A 16,357-nucleotide genomic window follows, 5' to 3' on the forward strand; every position below is an offset into this window, starting at 1 on the left:
ATTTATATAAAGTATTACTTTATAAATTCTTAATGTTTACACATAGATAATTAAACTTTTATTTTCAATATACCCATGCAGTATACGGGTATCACACCTATTAATTAATAAAAACTACAAATAACCAAATTTGGCGAGATTAGTGACATTGTCACTCTACTGATTACTAGTTAAAAGTCAACTTTCCTTATCTAGGGGTGTTTATAACCGGATATCCGAAAATTCGGATAGTTGATTTTTGGTGTCCGATTCCGTATCTGAAATTTCGGATACAGATTCGAATACGAAAATGGATATCCAAAAATTTGAAATTTTGTTCAAATTTGAAAGGCATATGAAATTTTTATATTAGAAAGACATATTTTAAAATTGGAAAGACATATGAAGTAATATAGGTATTTAATCATTTTTCAAACATAAAAATCATAAGACCTTTTAAATTAGAATATTAATGTAGATCGGAACATTTTAGTTATCATCATACAACGAATGAGAAGACAAACGGACAACAAGTTGCGCCGCTAAGCCCTTTTGTATGGTAAAACCAATTCTTTTGAAGACTACATCCATAGATCTAGGGGATATAACATTGCTATGCATGATCAGTTGTAGTCTACCAAGAAGCTCCACCGCATCCGGCGCAAAGAAACCCGACGTATCAAATACAAATGGTATGAACACGTGTTGATTTTCCATGCACGGTTTCTCATGTTTGGTGACCTTGCATGTAGCAGCTTTTAATGCAGCCTGTCCCGCCGTGAAACCCCCGACCCTCAAACTTACGAGAGGGGATACGCCTGTAAGGTCCACACATGCGTGTTTCCTTCCAATCCATCCAAAAATCAAAACGTCAGCCGGTTTAAGGGTTGACCTTTCTTCTGTCGGGTCAGTCAGGAAATTCACTGGAGTCTCTTTCTTGGCGGAAACCCCGGCACGCTTACATATGTTGACCAAAACATCCATAACTATATCGTGCTTGTATTTAATTAAGAGTATTATGAATATGTTTAGTTAATAACATTCATATTATAAGACATATGTGATTAAAATAACAAATAATGTATAAATTAAAATCAAAATTTTCGGATATCGGATATCCGAATTATCCGAAAAATCTAAAAACACTATCCAATTCCGATTCCGAAAAATCGGATATCTGATTTTTAGGATAATTTTGATTCGGAATTTGGATCGAAATTTCGGATACGGATATTTTTGAACACCCCTACCCTTATCCTAGAAATTGGTATTCACACACATGACCAACATCTTTTTTTTTAAACTTGGGAAAGGAATGATTCGAGAAAAATGGTGTTAAAATTTCCTTCAAAAGATATGAATTAGTCATATAATATTTTATCCCGGCAATATTTATTTGAAATAAAAACCTTAAAAACAAAGAAGGAAACCATATTATCCATCTTCCCTCCACCGAAAGTTAAATATGCCAAAGTTAAGAATATGAAAAAGGTCCTAGCAAAAAGCATCAATTAAAGCCTTAATTCCCTCTCGACTCTCGTTGTCAAATTACCCTTTTACCCCCACCCCCATCCAATCTTCTTTACAATAAACACAATCCATTTCAACATCACCAATAGGACAACAAACCAAAAATCCAAACCAACAATTTGAAACAAAATGATTTGTTGTGGAACCAAGAAACCAAGAACACTCTCCCCTCCCCGAACCACACCACCACCAATGCCGCCACAAACCACCACCAACCACCTCCCGCAACCACAAACCGCCAAACATGAAACCCTCCTATCAATCCCCAATTCCAAAGTTCATATAATGGACGAAGGTGAAGCCGTTGAGCTTGCAAATGGAAACTTCACACTATTTCAAATATCCAATGACAACATTCTTCTAGCAACCATTATTAAAATTGGTGATGATCTTCAATGGCCTTTAACAAAAGATGAGCCGGTAGTGAAGCTTGATCCTCACCACTACTTGTTCACGTTACCCGTGATCAAAGGTCAGGATCCTTTGAGCTATGGTGTCACTTTTCCAAAGATTGATAATGAGAATAATTTAACAATGTTGGATAAGTTTTTGAAAGAACATTCATGTTTTTCAACTTCTTCGGTGTCAAGAAAGACAGATATCGATTGGAAGGAGTTTGCTCCTAAAGTCGATGCTTATAATAATGTTCTTGCTAAGGCGATTGCGGGAGGAACCGGTCAAATTGTTAGAGGGATTTTTATGTGTAGCAATGCTTATACCAACCAGGTTTTATTACCTCCCATTTTTTGTTTTGAATATCTTGAGTAATTAATGTACTAAATATAATAAAAAAACTATATACAAATATATTAATCCGTTTTTTCCAAAGGGACAATGCTACGTTCCATCTATATCATAGAAATATGGTATCTTTGCGAACACAAAGTTCCAGTTACTTGCCTTGTGATAACTTTATTTATTATTATTATTATTATTATTATTATTATTTAAAAAAAATACAATAGTGTTTTACCAAAAAAAAAAAAGTTCATTATCCATCTATAACATGAACCATTTAAAAAATAGATTTTGAAATGTTACTATAACCATATCAATACATTTGGGCGACTTTCAACCCGTTTTAGCTTAGTTTTTCTTTTAATCATTTAATTCTTGATCAATAAACTATAAACCAAATTAATCCACTTTTTCATTTGTATTTTTCATTCCGTATTTGTCATCCAATTAAAAGCAGGAGTATTGACCGATCCTTGATTTTGACCAATACATTCGTTGCCATAATAAATATATTTTCAGGGTATGCAATATAACTTATAAGAAGAAATTTATGTTTTATTTCTACAATATAGAACTCTGTAAAAGGTCTTTAGGACATGCACGTCCAAACTTTGACTTTTATGTGCATGCATGGATAGTCACTATTCTTAAAAAGAGAAAGCCATACAACAACTTTTAAGTTATCTTTTATATGATTTTAGAATTTGTATATTATTCTACCCTTTAAAACATAATTTGTTGTATATGATAAAAAATTATTATGTGTGGATCAACCTCCTTCTGAAAAAATGTACTGTTTTATAGTATATAAAATTCTTGTTACTATAATACATGATCTTATATTCGTTACACTAATACATTCGTTTGTCCAACAATTATCATGGACTTGTAAATGATAATTGTTGAATTATGGATCCAAAATAGTTGCAAAAAGGAGGAGATATGATCTTAAAAGAGGCAATGGAGGAAAAGCATGGCATCTCAAGAACTAAAACTATCGAAAGCAACAAAACCAATGGTACAAAAAAGGGGGATGGGATCAACAAAAGCTTAAGAAGGTGAATTAAATCTTCCAAATTAATTGTATGCTTTTAGGATAGGGTAGAACCGTAGAAGCACATCAAATTTTCTAGGTTAAAAAGAGAAGAAAAACAGGAAGTGATTTGGAAAGAAATGAAAAAAAGGGAAAGAAACTAATTATTATTATTATTATTATTATTATTATTATTATTACGAAGTAAAAAACGAAAAAGAAATGATCCAAGACTAAGATTTTGAGAAAATGAAAATCCCTATTCTAGTAAAAGAATAAGTTTAATCTTATATTGACAAGTGTCATGCAATTAGAACTCCTCATTAATGTTATATATCATTTATCATGCCACTTGTCAACCTATTAATTATTCATTTCAAATTTCAAAATTTAAATTTCCACTCTAATTTTATTAAATTAATAATTGATTATTCATTATAAATTTCAAAATTTAAAATTTCTCCCATTAATTATATTAAATTAGTAACATTAGATTAAAAAATAAAATAAAATTAATATAAATTATAAAATGATATAACTCTACGTATTTATTTAAATCAACGATTATAATTTTATATAACTAAAAAAATATCTCTTAAATAATAATTTATTTAAAATAACTCATTAATAATTTTGATTTTTTAATACGAAAGTTTAATTAATTTTATAACCGTGGTTATCACGGGTTATAAACTAGTGATAATATAGATAAAATGCAGTATAATTTTTTTTATATAAATCAAAAGTTTCCATAAAAGCCACTTAAAATTGACGATTTTTATGTCCATGTTGAGTGGTCGAAATGTTTCATTAAAGTCATCTAATTTTTGGCAAAATTCCATATATCAACGGTTTTAGGTTATAACCTGTGGAAACCGCGGTCGGTATATTTAAAATTTTTATAAAGATAAAAAATAATAAATGTAAAAAAAACAAGATATTAAGGATTGTAAGTAATTATGAATTAATTTGATAAGCAAAATAAACATGATAATATTATTAAGATATGATTTTGTATTTTCAAAATTTAAATTGAATATGATTAGTTACAAAGAAAAAAAAATAATAAAAATCATAGAAAAATACCACGTGTCAACCTATTAATTATTCATTTCAAATTTCAAAATTTAAATTTCCACTCTAATTTTATTAAATTAATAATTGATTATTCATTTTAAATTTCAAAATTTAAAATTTCTCCCATTAATTATATTAAATTAGTAACATTAGATTAAAAAATAAAATAAAATTAATATAAATTATAAAATGATATAACTCCATGTATTTATTTAAATCAACGATTATAATTTTATATAACTAAAAAAATATATCTTAAATAATAATTTATTTAAAATAACTCATTAATAATTTTGATTTTTTAATACGAAAGTTTAATTAATTTTATAACCGTGGTTATCACGGGTTATAAACTAGTGATAATATAGATAAAAGGCAGTATAATTTTTTTTATATAAATCAAAATTTTCCATAAAAGCCACTTAAAATTGACGATTTTTATGTCCATGTTGAGTGGTCGAAATGTTTCATTAAAGTCATCCAATTTTTGGCAAAATTCCATATATCAACGGTTTTAGGTTATAACCCGTGGAAACCGCGGTCGGTATATTTAAAATTTTTATAAAGATAAAAATAATAATAAATGTAAAAAAAACAAGATATTCAGGATTATAAGTAATTATGAATTAATTTGATAAGCAAAATAAACATGATAATATTATTAAGATATGATTTTGTATTTTCAAAATTTAAATTGAATATGATTAGTTACAAAGAAAAAAATAATAATAAAAATCATAGAAAAATACCACGTGTCAAAGAGACATTCTAAAAAACTGATATGTGTCATTTTTAGGTTTCATTTATTAGAAGAAGTAGATTAGAAATTTTTGTTAAACTTGGATATTTTTATGAATAATTTGATTGGCAATGGTTAAAAAGCAAATAGTACCAATATACAATGTCTTTTTATGTATACAGCTCCAATGAAAATGGAAAAAATTTAGACGTTTTAAATGAAAGAAGCCACTATTTATTTTTCTTTTCCACATAGATGTTAGATTGTTAGCTTTATTTCATTTTTTTTCAATTCAAGAACACGAAAGATAATTATAACATGTCAAATTTTTAGGGTTTTTTTTTTTTTTTTTTTTTTTTTTTTTTTTTTTTTAAATTTTATTTATTTATTTATTTATTTTTTCCAACTAAAAAACTCGTAACAAAAAGTAATGGTTAAATGACCCATTTATGTCCTTTTACTCTTTGTAATTTCTTAGTTTCTTTTTTCCTATTCCGAAAAATGGGAGCCAAATCTCAAAAGATGGAATTTCAATTTCATCAAGACCTTTTCATGGGCTTATTATAAATTTGGTTAACACTTAACATCACCTGGATCAAATGCTATGCACATTTAAAAAATAAATTTCATGTGTTTCTTTTTCCAAGTATTTGTCATGTTATTATTGTTTTAACCATTGATATCTAGATTGATACTTCTTTTTAACTCATTTAAAATATGTGTGTATATTTAGCGCAAGAAAACTCTCAAAGATGACTGAAAGCATGAGTAAAGCTTTGTTAAATGGAGTTGGAATGGCATCGGGTTCGGTCATGGGTCCTGCAGTTCGGTCTCGAGCTGGAAAGGCCTTTTTTAATTCGGTTCCAGGGGAAGTCGTGCTTGCCTCTCTTGATGCTATTAGTAAGCATTACAATTTACAATAATAGAATGATAACTTTCAAAACAACATTAATATAAATACAAATATTAGTGATAATTAACTACATCCCAATGAAAAAACAAACCAAAAATTAAATTTCGATTTTAATCCAAACTAAATTAGAAAAAACGAAGTCATATTTCAATTTGTTGGAATTTTTGCAGATATAGTGATGGATGCAGCTGAAGTTGCTCAAAGACAAGCCTTAGCTGCCACATCTGATGCTGCAACTCGGGCAGTCAGCGAAAGGTTAGATAAAAAAAAAACGTGAGCTATTATATACAATTAAAAGATAAATGATCTAAAAGCAATATGTATATTATTGATTTGTAATATTAATCAACCTTTATAAATATAGAGTTGACTCTCAAAATGCATTATATTTTATGATTTTATCAATCCATTCAATATATTTTTTGAGAGATAATTATTAAAACGACCAATTCATTGGTGAAGTGTCATATTCTTTAAAACAAGATGGTTACTTATTACATAACAAGACTAATGCGAAAAATTCAATGAAATTACTTTTACGGTGCAAAAAACCTTATTAAAGGCTGAAAAGGACTATTTTGTTACAAAATAACATAATTATTTCGCAAATATGAACAGTTTCATAATATAATTGCAATATATGATTTGTTTTTTGATGGTGAGACTATTTATAAATCAATTTTAAAATTCACAATAATTGATCTCACTAGTGATTGTCATTTTGTCAAAATGTCAATATGATCATTTTGTTAGATCGACCATCCGTTTTGCTTATTTTTGTGATTTTTTTTTTTACTTATTTAATCTTTAACCCAAATGATCATTTTTAACCATTTAATGTAATATACTTACCATCTTCTACCCTTTTATGTAACATTTACAAAAATAAATAATAAAAAAAATAAAAAAAAAAGTTAGAAATAGTATAATGGGTGTCTGTCATCCGTTATAACTTGTTTTAACCTAACGTAATATAAAATAATGAATTTATTAGATTAAATTATTAATATAAATATACAATATGAATTAATAAATGAACATATTTTGTATTGTTTGTATGCATGGTATTGAATATTGATTTGAGTCCACAAAGATTATTTTATTTTGTGAATTAAAGGGCACTTGTATATTTATGATTTGATTTTCGTATACCCTTTTACCTTTTATTGTTGGAAGAAACGTGTCTAAAATATCATATACGTATTATATTTAGTTGCAACTTAACCACTATTTGAAAAATAAATATGCTAAAGATACACTAATTAAAGTTGAAAAAAAAAACGAGTGATTCTTTACAAATTATTGTATAGTATGATGTTGGTATATTTTATAATTCACCATGTCTTTATGTGTTTATAACGAGAAAAACAGGTATGGCGAAGAGGCAGGAGAAGCAACTGGAAATGCGATTGCAACTGCAGGACATGTTGCTGGCACTGCTTGGAATGTTGTCAAGATTAGAAAGGCTATCAATCCTGCATCTGCTGTCAAGAATGCTTCTAAAATTCGATAAATGATAAGATTATTTGATCGATTAACAAAAATTATCATTGAGATCAATATTGCTATCTTCATAGATAAAGGAATTGTGTATGCAAATAGTGAACAAGTTAATGGGATAGTTTAGTTAACTTTGTGTTATCATTTGTGTTGTTCTTATTTAAAGAAAGAGAAATTAAATATCCTCCTACTTTAAATTAAAGAAAGAGAAATTAAATTGATAACATTTGTGAGATCTTAACCTCAAATGCATATCTTAGCCATAAATACTTTTACATGAATCATGGAAAGACAAAAAAACAAAAGAAATCAAATATCCTCCTACTTTCTTCCTATCTATTTTGGTGGTTCAAATAGACGAACAAAATAGAAGTTAGTATGACAATTACTAAATGTGGTAGAGCATACAAATTGGTGACTTATGCCAATTAATTTGATAGGTTTGTCAATATAAAATTATTGGCAAATTATTAGCTAATCGATTGATCTTTGTCATTGATTAATTTGTTACCGGTGAATAGTCAACCTTCAATAAAGGTTGTCAACGAGCCTCCAATTTTTAATAAGATAGTTGCTTGGAGCAAATCTCATAAAAAAAGCCATGCTTTTCAAAGCTAACTTTGATGAAGCATATGCTTCTATTTGTTGGAATTTTCTAGATTAAGCACTTCATAAAATAGGTTTTGCTACCAAATGGAGAGGTTAGATTCAAGGTTGCCTAACCTCTTCCATAGGTCAGTTTTGATAAATGATTCTTTGACTATGGAATTTCAATTTAGTAAAGGATTGCACCAAGGTGATCGGCTTTCTCATTTTCTTTTCATTGTGGTGTTGGAAGCCCTTCATGTAGATGTCCAACAAGATTCCTCTATAGATGTGTTTAGTGACTTCTCCATAGGTAGCTCAATTATGGAAATTTCCTATCTTTTCTATGTTGACGACACCATTTTCGGGGTGAGTAATTAATGTCAGATATTAATAATTTTATTTGGATCATGATGTATTTTTTCTTGGATTATGACTTAAAGATTAACCCACAAAGAGTAAATTGTTCAACATCAATATTTGATTATTCTGTGGTCGATGAGATGGCTAATTCTATTGGTTGTGTCTATATCAAAAATTATTTTTTCGTATCTTGGGTTGAAGGTCGGGGTAATATGTGTAAAATTGATTATTGGAAAGAAGAGGTGAACAAGTTCAAGTCTAGCCCTTCAACTTTGAAAGCAAAGACACTATCTGATGGAGGAAGACTCGCATTAATTAATTAAATATGTTTTGGGTTGCTTCCCAACTTACTATATATTATTATTTAAAGTGTCACATTTTGTTATTAAATCATTGAAATCTTTTCATAATAAATTCTTTCTTGGTGGTTTAGTGGATTCTAACATGACATGGATTAGTTGGTGTAAAGTATGAATCGGAAGGAAGATGGTGGCCTTGGCGTTGGAAGCGTGTTTGCATTTAACTAAACACTTCTTTTTAAAGTGGGTATGGCGGTTTTGAAATGATTCTCGTGTATTATGGGTTAAAGCCGTTAAAGCAGTTTATATGGAACAAGGTTTTGTTGAATTGCCAATTATGAGCATTAACTACTAGTACTTAGTTAAACATTATTAAGGCTTCCAACAAGTTGTGAAAAAAAAGTATCAAATCTTTTTTTCTTTTTGCAAGAAAATTATTGGAGATGGTTCTATGACCTCTTTTTGGGATTATATTTTTTTGGGAGAATCGAATCTAAAAGTCCAATTTCCTAGAAATTTCCTCCATGATTTGGACAAAAATATATCTGTTAAGAACAAAATGTCGCAACAAGACTCGTTCGATGCGAAGGCAACCAAGAGGGGGGATCGAAGCCTTGCATTTGGATGGTCTTATGGAGCTTTTGGGTTTGGTTTCTTTCGTTGTCTCCTCTAACATGATCATAGTCTTAGTCATTGTTTGGTATATGTGTTTTTTTTTTGTGGCTTCTGCTAGGCATTTCATTGACAATATTTAAATGATTATTCACCCAACCCTACTAGATGGAAGAAGTTATTATCCATCAAGGTTAGAGTCTTAGGTTGAAGATTATCATTGAATAAACTTCATTCTAGATTTGTTTGAATTTTTGTCACACAAACTTTCTTCGGGATGTCTAATAGAAACAAGAGAAATTAAATATCCTAGAAGTAAGTAGGAATATTAGCCTCCAATTGGATAGCTTGGACATCTATTTTTTTATTTAATTTATTTGATGTAAATTTTTTGATCTCTTATTAGCTTAATAAAATCTTAACTAATCTAAAAAATTCATAATTTTAAGACAAAACTGCACAAATGTTCCTCGTGGTTTGTCAAAAATTGTCATTTTGGTCCAAAAAGGTTTGAACTAGCACTAGAGGTCCAAACTTTTTATTTTTTTGCGAGTTTGGTCCAATTTACTATTAACTTTTTCATAATGACGATTTTGCCCTTACTTTTTTCTTTTTCATTTTTTTTTATTATTTAAAGATTTTTTCAGATTAAAAAAAAAAAAAATTCCTTTTCTATTTAATTTATATAATTTTTATAATAGAAAAAATAGAAAATAAAAAAGAAAATCTCTCTCTCTCTTTGGACATGTGAGAAGAAAATCACCCCGAAACACGCCATTCTCTTCTTCCTTGTCTCTTTTCATTTCATCTGCAACTTAAACAATACACATAATCCACCCAATACACACTTCAATTTGATCTCCCTTCTTCGTTCGTCATTTTCTATGTTTTTTGTTAGGTTAAAAAGCTTAAATCAGCTTCAATTAGAAAAGCATATAGTGATCTAGATCAAGACTTAGAAAGATCCCCAAATTAGGAATGATGAAACACAACAACGGACCTTGAATTGGGGACTCTCACTTTGATTTGAAGATGCTAGAGCCGGTATGGTAGGTTTTCCGAACAGTTGAATTAGTATCAGATAATGTCCGATGAAGTGGGTATCTTAGCGACGACAAGGTGCTAGATCGGCTCTGCCCTCCTTCCTCTCACTTGCAGATCAACTTTGAACAACAGGTATTTATATGTTTTGTTCGACCGGGAAGCAGCGTCACACACACATTCAATGTGTGTTGATCACAAACAAAGGGGATGAGCACGATTTGGTGACGATGATATGAAGATGTATAGGGTTTTTTCATTTCCTGGTTATTACTCATGGATAAATTGAAACCAGTAAGGGAGAAAGGAGAAAGGAGAAAAGAGGGGGATTTTTCATTTTATGGTTATCTCTGTATCTACAAGAAACATGTATATCAGGTTTCACCATCTTTGTTGTTTATGTTGAAGAGAGGGAGAGGGTGAATCAAATTCGAGGAAACACAGCAGGTAGCATACGGAGATGATGGTTTTCGAGTATGAAATAGTAAGAAAGAGTGAGGGGACAACCGGTCTTCGCCGAATTCCTTTGTGGTTTTACTCCTCATCAACGACGACTAACAAATTAGAAGGATCAAGCCGTATCAGCAGTCGATTGTTGGGTGTTTGGCAGGTATCGATGAGCAAAAAGAAAGGAAAAATAAAGTGGATGAGGGCTGTGCCTTTTTCGGTGGCCGTCATCTTCGCTTTGGTCATCTACGAGGTTGTAGAGATCAAAGGGGATCACATAATCGAATGAGGGGTTTAGGGTTTGCTAATCGACAGTGAAGGGAAATTGCCTCATCTTTGGTGACCGGAGACTCCATCTCCGATGGCAGGTTTCACAAGAGAGAGAGAGATTGAATTTTTATTTTCTATTTTTTCGTTATAAAAATTATATAAATTAAAAAGAAAAGGAAATTTTTTTTTTTCTTTCGATCTGAAAAAATCTTTAAATAATTAAATAAAAAAGAAAAAAATAAGGGCAAAATCATCAAAAAAGTTAATAATAAATTGAACCAAATTCGAAAAAAAAAAATTTGAACCTGTCCTCTGTCGTGTTAGTCCAAACATTTTTTGACAAAAATACAATTTTTGATAAACAAAAGGACCATTTGTACAGTTTTATCTAATTTTAATAACTATATGGTCTATGGGGCTTTGTGTAGAGTTTTTGGGCGACTGACAAATAAACGCTGAGGGGGACAATTTTTAAAATTAAACCAACATTTAACTGAAACTCGTCTCCAACCTCTGCAAAACCCTAGACCTTCATCAATGGCGGAGGAGACGGCGTCAATGAGTATCTACCGAGCTTCGAGGAAGATTAAGCGAAGACAGAGCTCTTTATACAATTCCCTACGGTCGATTCACGAGGACTCGATCTTCGTCTCCGAGATAGCTCAGCTATGGCCTGAGCTACCACTTGTAGCGAACCTGCGTTGCGGACTCTGGTACGCCAAGAAATTCCATTCCAATTGTTACTTCAAATCAACAGATGGCCATACGAACAACTTGTCGTTCAATACCTCTCGCCTCAATCTCCATGTCGCAATTCTCGCAGGTTATTCTCTTTACCCTTCCTGATCCGTATCTCTACTTTCAAATTAGAAATAGTTACATTTTTGCTAGGAACATGATTTCCATTAATGAGATCTAGCTTATGTGTTCGTTATGATCTGAGCTCTTGTTTTGTTTGCAGGTAATGAATTCATCAGTATGTTTGTTCACGTTATCTTGTAGTAGCAGAATGTTTCAAGTTTCTGTTGCTTTTATCATGGATAGGACAGAAGGGAGGCTGTATGATAGTTGATTCTACTCGTAAAGGCAAGAGATTTCCAGACAGCATGTCAAAAACAATACCAATTTGGACTTGTGTGTTGAATCGTGCAATTCAGAACTACAGAGACAAAATCAATAAACCAATCGATGAAGTAAGTAGCTGTTTTCCTCATTTCTATTTTCTACAACGATCAATTGATCATCATATATACTGCATCTTTTCAGTTTTCTCCAAACATAATGCTGTTTGCATGTATACAGTTGAGCTCTTCTTCTTCTCAATGGGATTCATCTCTACATCTTCCTCTATGGGTACCCGATACAGAGAAAGCAAGGATAGAATCTAACATAAACAAATGGGTTAACCAATTGGAAGAAAGTGGAGCTGATATTTCTTCTTTCTCATCTTTACTAAAAAAACCTCTTAGACCTCTTTGGATCTCACAAAAAACAGTTATATGGTTAAACGAAGTTCCTGATTACAATTCCTGGGATTTCACACCAATAATTCTCATTTCTTCATCTGCTTCAAGTGATATATATCGACAAAAAACAAGCTCTGAGTTTAGCTGGAATTACATAGCAGGAGCTGGAGATGATGAAGAGAGTTGGGCAAGAGGGTTAACACCATTATTATTTTGGAATAATGTTTATGATTTAATTAATTCAGGACCTGATTTGTGTAACCAAAAAGTGGCTGATTTTGTTGAAAAAGATAGGGTTTATCGCGCTCAAAGGGGTCATAATGCTCCTCAGGTCTCCATTAAACCTACAAAAATGGAGATCAAGAGTTCATCTCATTTTCAAGATCGATCTTTAGAAATCATCATGGAGAATGATGACACTGGACATTTGATATACTGGTTGGGTTTTACGAATCTTGCAGTGTGTGCAACTGGATATGGTAAGTTTTTTTTTTCTTTTCTTTTTTGTATAGATGAGAATTAATGTTATTATTATTATTATTTTTTTTGGTGGATTGTGCAGATTTTAAGGCATTTGATGCGGATTGTGTATTGAATTGTGATCAAAATAAGGATCTTTGTACACTTGAGGATTCTGAAGCCCATTTGCATCTGCCTATTATGGTGTGTAATGTGTTGTGTCATTTATTTGTTAATCTCCTTTGTTGTTTCTTTTGGGGGTTTTGTGGATGGAATGGAATAGAGAAGGGAATGGAATGGAATGAGTCATTACATTCCATGATCATGTTTGGTTGACCTATAGATATGAAACAATTTTTTATATATATTTTGCATTGTATATGTAAGTACAATATATAATTTAAACATAATAGAGGCACATTAATAGAATGAATATTTTTTTGTTATTTTGAATAAAATTGTATCATAATTAAAATAATAAAAAGTTCAAAACTCAAAAATTACATAAATATAATTAGATTATATTGCAATTTTTTTTTATTGCATTCCATTCAAAATTAACAAATTGGAAGGAATCATATTCTCACATCCGGAATACTCCATTCCATTCCATCCATTCTATTCCTTCGTTCCCTGATTCCATCATACCAAACAGTATTCAAAATTTGATAGATAAGGATAGGGGCGTAATTGTCTTTTTTACCTTTTACAGAATTCAAAATTTGATAGATTTTCTCTTCAAAGAAATCTACCTTCCGCATTACATTTCGCCAAGCTTCACCTCAAAAAAGGAAAAAGGCTTGCAGTCTGCTGTAACAACGGTAAAGCATAATTCTTTTTTTTTTTTTTTTAATAAAATCTCGCTGTTTATTTCTTTTTAAAGCTAGATAATGAAATTTTAACTTTTTATAATTTTTTTTTTATAAATTTTCAGGGGAAGATATAAGTGTTTGTGTGTGCTTGGCTATACTGATTTCATTATTCAATGTTGAAGGTATGTTTGACTTGATGTTGACTTTTGTAATGTGAATTTGTGTTTTTAAAGAAAGATTGGAATTGTCAACAGGTGTTTATGATGACGGGAAATCGTTTAAGGAGACACAAATAACAAAGTTTGATATGAGACAACGATTGATATTTTTGTGTAAATATGCGGTAAATGCTAGACCATCAAGAGGCAACTTAAAGCAAGTATTTAATTTTCTTGCTGGTGCAACATACTGAGACTCAGACTGATGTCAATCAGACAAAAACTGTAACTTTTGTCTGATTAATGTGTTATAAATTATTCATTTTTAATTAGAAAAAAAACATTAATATAATTTTATATGCAATCAGAAAATTCTAAATTTATATTATGTTTTTAGTTTGCGCTATATTTAGAATTAATACATTAGTTTGTTTTGACATAAACTAGGTGTGAGACCCGTGAAATACACGGGTTTTTAAAAAAAATTAATTTATTTTGTTAAGCTTTAAATGTTTAAAAATTTACAAAACTGAATTTGGAAAAAATATCAATAATAGCTGTGAATGAATCAATTTTTGCAAGGTTTCTGCAAATTATCGTGAATTCAAAAGGAATTAACCGAAAATTATGTTTTTCAATTAAGAAAGTTGATTTGAATTTAATACATTAATTGACATATTACTTGAAAATTTATGGAGACATTTAAGTTTCCTTATTTTTTTTATTATATTTTTAGATTAGATTCTTTTATAATCTAATAACAAAGCTAAAAAAACCACAAGTTGCAAAATGGATTTAAATGAAATTGAAAAAACTAAAACAATGTCATGTGACATATTGAATTAGGTGATGATATGTGGCAAAAAAACCTTTAATTATTAGATAGGATTTTTATATATTTTTTATTACAAAATAAAATCTTAACGTTGATAATTATGTTTTTAATTTAAATGAAAGTCGTTGATTCGTACATGATATTTTTTTTCCACAAACAATAACTTGTGCTTTAAATTATTATATTTTATAATTTTTTATAACATATATTATTGTGTATGGATAAAAATTATTATGTAGGAATCAAAACACAACCCTTATGTGAATGACAATCAAATTGGAATCAGGATGACGACTTGGGTTTTTAATAAAAAAGCTAATTATGTAAAAGATCTAATATTTTGGATTTTTTTAGGGTTTGAACCTAAATTTATTTATTTTTCTTTAAAAAAAATATTCAAACATTTTTTTTGGTTTTGCACATTTAACTAGTTTGCAAGTAATTTCATGAGCCAATACACTTTTTTTTTCCCAAAAAAACACCTTTTTATCAACTTTTTTGTATTAGCTCATTTATAAATTCTTTGTTACTGCTTATAAATGTTTTTGATAGTTTTTATCATTACAAAAAAAACATTAGAATGTTTTCACAACCAAAAGGAAATGTTGGATTCAAATTTTGTTGGCAAAATACACATCAAAGCCTAATGGTTGGAATTTCAAAGCTTGTAGCTAGTGAAAATAAGTTGTCTAAGTTGGGTTGACATTTTAGTCATTAGTTCCATTAGATTTTTTTTTTCAAAATCAAATAGAAAAACGGCTCCCGAGTTCTATCTATGTACGGAAATCTAATTTTAGATTTCATGTTGTCCATGTTAGAAGTATTTCTTAGAAGTGATTTAATCCATAATAATTTCATTAAATTTCTTTGAGACTTAGTTTTTCCATCAATAGTTGTACCATTTACAACAAAATCAACAAATTCTTTAGGCATTATATTGTTATTCATTTTCAAATTAGCATATGCATAACCTTCGGTTAGCAAACATATAACACTTTATCTTTAAATTGCAGATATGAAACATATTTATGATATAATTTCATTTAAGTTCACATAGTATAGAACCTTTTGTCTTCAAATTAGCAAGCATTATATGCAATCGAACCTCAATCTTCTTCCATAAGAAGACCATAACAACAAAAGAACATATAATTATGAGGCAATGTTGTTCCAGAAAAGAGTTTGTAAATGGTGATTTTTATTTTTTGAAAATAAGTTTCGTATTACTAGACGATTACCACCAAACCGGCTAAATGAATAAAAAAGTTTAAAATTTTGTTGAGTTTTTTTAGAAAAAATATAAATAAATTTAGGTCTGAACCTAAACCCCAGGAAATATAATGTCTTTTACATAATTAACATTTAATAAAACATTAGGTTGGTTTAAACCGTTTAATACTTTAATTATAGATATAAATAGGTTGGTTTAAACCGTTTAAAATATAACGTAAGTCCATCTTAAAGCCCATACTTTGTCTTCTAACTCTATCGCAAGTCCAAT

The 16,357-nt window shown here is 29.7% G+C and overlaps 2 protein-coding genes across 4 annotated transcripts; both read left to right on the plus strand.

Moving 5' to 3' along the window:
- Positions 1-1,562: 1,562 nt before the first annotated feature.
- LOC145062725 (senescence/dehydration-associated protein At4g35985, chloroplastic-like) lies at positions 1,563-7,653 on the plus strand. The gene is made up of 5 exons (XM_079010315.1): positions 1,563-2,235; positions 3,172-3,305; positions 5,830-5,996; positions 6,180-6,264; positions 7,381-7,653. Exons 1-5 carry the CDS (start codon positions 1,639-1,641, stop codon positions 7,520-7,522), a joined length of 1,125 nt encoding a protein of 374 aa, XP_078866441.1. The 5' UTR covers positions 1,563-1,638; the 3' UTR covers positions 7,523-7,653.
- A 2,464-nt stretch (positions 7,654-10,117) lies between these two features.
- Positions 10,118-14,409, plus strand: LOC145061590 (initiator tRNA phosphoribosyl transferase family protein). 3 transcript variants are annotated; one of them, XM_079009120.1, is made up of 8 exons: positions 10,118-11,224; positions 11,555-11,949; positions 12,171-12,319; positions 12,429-13,071; positions 13,155-13,255; positions 13,764-13,872; positions 13,986-14,045; positions 14,118-14,409. In XM_079009120.1, the coding sequence occupies exons 2-8, from the start codon at positions 11,664-11,666 to the stop codon at positions 14,273-14,275; spliced, it is 1,506 nt and encodes a 501-aa protein (XP_078865246.1). In that variant the 5' UTR covers positions 10,118-11,224; positions 11,555-11,663; the 3' UTR covers positions 14,276-14,409. The 3 variants fall into 3 exon arrangements, with proteins under 3 accessions (XP_078865246.1, XP_078865247.1, XP_078865248.1); XM_079009121.1 differs by lacking the exon at positions 10,118-11,224 and having other exon boundaries at positions 11,734-11,949; positions 12,176-12,319; XM_079009122.1 differs by lacking the exon at positions 10,118-11,224 and having other exon boundaries at positions 11,811-11,949; positions 12,088-12,319.
- Positions 14,410-16,357: the final 1,948 nt, after the last annotated feature.

The sequence above is a fragment of the Lactuca serriola genome, chromosome 7 (assembly GCF_051521515.1).
Source record: "Lactuca serriola cultivar US96UC23 chromosome 7, Lser_US96UC23_V15, whole genome shotgun sequence".
Classification (NCBI taxonomy): Eukaryota; Viridiplantae; Streptophyta; class Magnoliopsida; order Asterales; family Asteraceae; genus Lactuca; species Lactuca serriola.